We start from the raw sequence: 5226 nt of genomic DNA on the forward strand, positions 1-5226 counted from the left end.
TAAAAGATATGGCATAATATCATATGAAGCATTGCATGTCATACAAAAATCCTACATATAACTTAATTTATCTTTAGGATAATTTTGTTTGTTTGTCTTTTCAGCTTTTCCCGGTTAGGGGTCGCCACAGCGGAACTCCAGCCCGCTAATGATTGGCAGTTGATTTTTATCGTGCCGAGTTGCCAGCCCGACGTCCAACCATCAGCGAAGGCACGCCCATTCACACATGTCTTTTGGAGGCCACTCGACCACGGGGAAGACATGCAGACTCCACACAGAAGGCACTCCAGCCGAGAATGGAACAGGAGAACCTCTTGCTGCGAGGCAACAACATTACCGCTGTACCACCGCAGACATCCTTATCTTTAAGTAATTGGTACAAACTGTCTCAGAAATGTTAAATATCTTGTCCATATCTGAGTGTGTTGTGGGTGTGAAACTATTTGTGAACTGCCCACAATGCATTGTTTAACAGCTGTTAGCCCTTTGTAGTATTTATAATTTCTGACACAGTGCAATGTAGTATCTCACACTCACTGCTGCTTTTCATATAACCTCTGTTTTCCCTGTATACCAGATAATGCATTATGGGTAATCACTCAGCTTAGACTTGTAATAAATAAAGAATAAATAAATAAAAAACTTAAAAGGATTTTATTAGTAATCATATTTGTTTAGAAATATCTCCAAATATATATATACAACTTTTAGAAAAGACATCTCTGTGTTTGCAATAATATACAACTAAAATAATTCATTTGTCTTGTGAAAAACAAGTTTTCACACGTACAGAAAATTCACATGAATGAAAAAATAATATGCTTTTTAATTTAAAATATTTACATAAGTGCTTCAGGCAGTGTATCATTTGGTGGCAAATCTGAGAAAAATAATCCCAGAGTGTCTGTTTATAAGTCCAGTTGAGCTTATAGCCCATAGCAAGGTCAGTTTGCACTGGTGCCATTTTTGAATATCCAGTCATTACTGGATGAGGATACTTGCAAACCTGTTTCTGAGCAGCTGAGTGCCCTTTGCACTTTCAATCATCAGTTAGTTATACGATAGATATGTTGTCCATTGTACACCCACACTTTTCAACAATCATATTAGGGAATTCTGCCACCTCTATTTCAGTGTAGTCACCCTTTTTTACCAGATACATCATGGGCAGTGGAGCACTTTCTACTACAGAACAGGTCCGCTCTCCATACCCATAATGCCTTAGGAGGTTCTTGGGCTGCTTACAGCCCCCAACACAGCGAAATGCCTGGTAACCGGCAGGTTCGATGATCCAGTACTGTGTCCAGGTCATCTCACGAAAGTTAATGAAGTACTCTTGTCTGCAGCATACTTTGCTTTCTTTTCCTGTTGAATCATCACAGTCTCCACGACTCCTGCAAAATTCCAGAATAAAGCTACTTTAATCCTACTGCATTACATCATAAAATCACCCATGAATGATAGCACTATGCTTCTAGGGGCCTAGTAATGGGAAACTGCTGTATGAGTACTTACCCATATTCCTCCAGGTTCAAAGTGTATAACACCAGTTCTGGTTTTCCCAGTGCTTTATCCAAAGGATTTTGGGAAGTGAAGCTGACTGTTCTAGCCATCTCAGCTGCATAGCTACCTGGCCTCTCGCCTTCAATCCAGATCTCCAAGTGCATAGAAGCATGTTTCCTGTTTGAAAGCCAGTAATGCACAGCTTGTGTAACATCAAAGCTCCTCCACCCTGACTCTTGAATTGGTACCAGTCTGTAGAAAAAGACAACAACAACACAGTTTTAGCCTATTATTAAAATTTACTACAGGTACAGAGTTCAAGGTCTCAGTCAGATACCTGTTTTCTGTTTAAGCTTAATTCCCAACCAGATGTGTGATTGTAGTACAACTGTTAAAAGTCAACCAAACATCCATTAGATAAAAGCATATTCTCTTTACTAATTAGACATCCATGGGTTATATATATTCACCTCTAAGTAATACTTAAGTGCACACAAAACAGTTTTAATTTCAGTCAGCCATTCTTCATACACATTAACAGTTGATGCGATGTAAATGAGTGCTATATAACCAAAAATCAAACTGCTATATTTTTTACCCCTTGCTAAGTAACCAAAGCCTGTTTGACTTTATTTTCATAAAAAATATCACAGTTAAACTATAGTACTGTAAAAAAATGTGGAAACATAATTCTGCTCATTTTTGGCATTCTGTTTAACTCAACATTTCTAACTAATCTACTAGAAATCATTATGTATTATTCATGTGTTGGCTGATTTTGTATTGTCTGCATAACACACATTTGAGATATGGCCTTGAGTGATGTAAATAAGTTCAAAACATAATACTAATGATATGGCAACCGATATAAAGAATTAGTCCTGGACACACCCTCCATCCGTACCCCTCCCACCATCTTCTAATAATTAATAAATCATCTGGAATACAGACGGAACAATACATTGCCATCCTGGATAAGTTCACGAAAGAAGAATGTATACAAGTCGGAGAATTTTAGCTATAATCCACAGTCTCCCACACAAATCCCCAAAGGCCCCTGGTACTCTCCGCTCGGTTTTCCTTTTAACATGTTTCATTCTTTCGTACCTTCGCACTTCCTTTTACAACATGCATGCTATGAACAGACCAACTATATTATTTGTAATTGTAATGACATGCTGACTATGACCTCATGGTATATAAGCACTATATTTGAAAGATTAAAAAGTTATTTATACATTTTTAACTACTAGACATGTTTTTTGGTGGGGTTACAGGTTGTTGAAAATATTAAATTAACCCCTTTCTCAAAATATCATATTCTTGGAGACAGGATTGCCTCCTAAATAGTGTTTTCTCATTCTTTTTTGCAAGGTTTGGTTTTGATTAAAGAGAAATGTCAAGTTACTTCTAAGTCTTATATGGTTCCTTCCTCCTAATGACCCACACCTTTTGCCAAATGTCTTGATCTTAGTGTTTTATTACACACTGTTTCCACCTAATGTAAATATCTGAAGCAGTATTTTAACATTAGACTTTAAGAACATATCCTAATAGAGTCTAAAAAGTTATATGTAAACCAACAAGGTAAAAACTGAACTAGATAACCTCCGTTTTATTTTATTGTGCAAGAAAAGTTATTAAAATATACAGTAACATCATAACATCATAAACACAGCAAACATAGAAAGAAATCAAATACAGCATTTAAATGTGTGGCTTTAAAACTAGCTCAGCAAAAATGCATCAGTCAAAATATAGTACAGAAAATATAGTATCTAAAGTCTGAAAATGTAACAAACAGCTTGTTGTCCTTGTGTGATGCTATAATAGCCTGCTTATAGCATGTATACCCACTGGTCCCACAATAATGAGTATGACTTCAACAAAGGAGATGGATCAACAACCACAGCTCTAACGTTAACTTCTCCACACACTCACACCATCCATTTTTACATTGTCTCAGCAGAACTCATGCCCACATGTGTGCACACAGTGCACACACAAACACACAAACACACACGCACACACAGTACACACACACACACACACACACACACACACACACAAACACACACATACACACAAACACACAAACACACACGCGCGCACACACACGCCCAGACACACACACAGACACACATACACACACACACACATTTGTATGACACTGGTAACAACTAAAACTCACTGAGATAAAGATTCCTTTACTGTAACCTGGGAAATAAAGTTTCACAATGTACCTGTTGATATTTTTAAGTGAGGCCAGTTAATGTGCACTATGTGTTGATATATATATAGAGGATCATGTAAATGGCATACACACACACACACACACACACACACACACACACACACACACACACACACACACACACACACACACACACACACACATACACACACACACACAAACACACGTGTATATATGAGTCTACTTAGGTCGACCGAATTTACACTTACCCGAACTGCACTTTACTGAGACAACAATGTCGAAATTGCAATAAACCGAACCTTCACATTAACAAAGTCTATTACAGGGAAAGAAGACACTTGGCCAACATTTAACAAAATACCCCACCATTAACTGGGAAAACTACTCATGTACCAACTCTCTTGCTCAACGTTTTCTGCAATTCATAACTTTCAATGCCTTGGATCAACTTATCCACACCCCACCAGGAGCAGCAATATCCAACCACAAGCTAATCAGCCTAAACATCCACATCCTGCCCCCACATCCACATCCCGCCCCCACCCCCAATTAGGGAAACCACCATAAAAAATTTCTCCAAAGCCAACTTCACCCTTCTTAATTCAGAAGTGGCAAACTTCATGACACCCATGCAGATGGACAATAGAGGTACGACTGCTGAATCCTACACAAATGCACTTTATAAGCACTTACACGAGTGCATGGATCGTGCTATCCCTAACAGAACCAAGATGCTATCCTCCAAAAAAAGGAAGCAAATCTGGTGGTCCCCTGCCATAAACAAACTCTACAACAGAAGAAAGAAACTGCTGCATAAAAGAGTAAAATCCTATGACTGGAAGAACTCCCTGGTCAGCCTCAGTAAGAACCTGAGATCCCTCATAAAATCCTCCAAAGCTAGTTATGAAAACAAAATTGCCACTGATTCTAAAGACAACCACAAAGCATTTTATAGCTACATCAAGAATCTCAATGGCAACACTCAGATCTGCTCTGAGTTGCAGGACAATGGCACTAAATATACAGAACCAACTGATATTGCCAACATCCTGGCAGATTGGTTCAGTGCTAACTTTACCCCCCCACCCCCTAAATGTCCCATCTCTATTCCGGAAGAATGCAAAGTTCCTGTAATCATGGCTGCACAGGTAAAAACCACACTCTCCAAAGCCAAGAACACAGCATCCATGGGACCTGACAACATCCCAGGCTGCATTCTACATGAACTACAGAATGAACTGGCACTCCACCCAAGCACCATGTTCAGTCATAGCCTCACCTCAGGCTTTGTGCCCACTGAATGGCGCACAGCGACGGTTATCCCAATCGACAAAAGGGGAGCCACCACGGACCCTGAGAACTACTGCCCCATTAGCCTAACGAGCCTGGTCTGCAAGGCCATGGAACGTATCATCATGGAACATATAAACAAAGACATTGGTAATCTCCAAACTCTAGACCCCACCCAGTTTGGGTTTGTAAAAGGCAGATCATGTCTCCTAATCCTG

At 39.2% G+C, this 5226-nt stretch overlaps 1 protein-coding gene across 1 annotated transcript in view; it reads right to left on the reverse strand.

Moving 5' to 3' along the window:
- Positions 1–860: 860 nt before the first annotated feature.
- The window catches only part of LOC122792484 (left-right determination factor 2-like), a 9468-nt gene continuing 5102 nt past the window's right edge, over positions 861–5226 (reverse strand). The window contains exons 3-4 of the mRNA XM_044060256.1: positions 1516–1755; positions 861–1394 (exon numbers count right to left, since the gene is read on the reverse strand). Coding sequence (XP_043916191.1) covers positions 1055–1394; positions 1516–1755 — 580 coding nt within the window. The 3' untranslated portion in view covers positions 861–1054. The remainder of the gene's footprint in view (positions 1395–1515; positions 1756–5226) is intronic.

The sequence above is a fragment of the Protopterus annectens genome, chromosome 1.part2 (genome assembly GCF_019279795.1).
Source record: "Protopterus annectens isolate FY-2018-M chromosome 1.part2, PAN1.0, whole genome shotgun sequence".
In the NCBI taxonomy this organism is placed as follows: Eukaryota; Metazoa; Chordata; order Ceratodontiformes; family Protopteridae; genus Protopterus; species Protopterus annectens.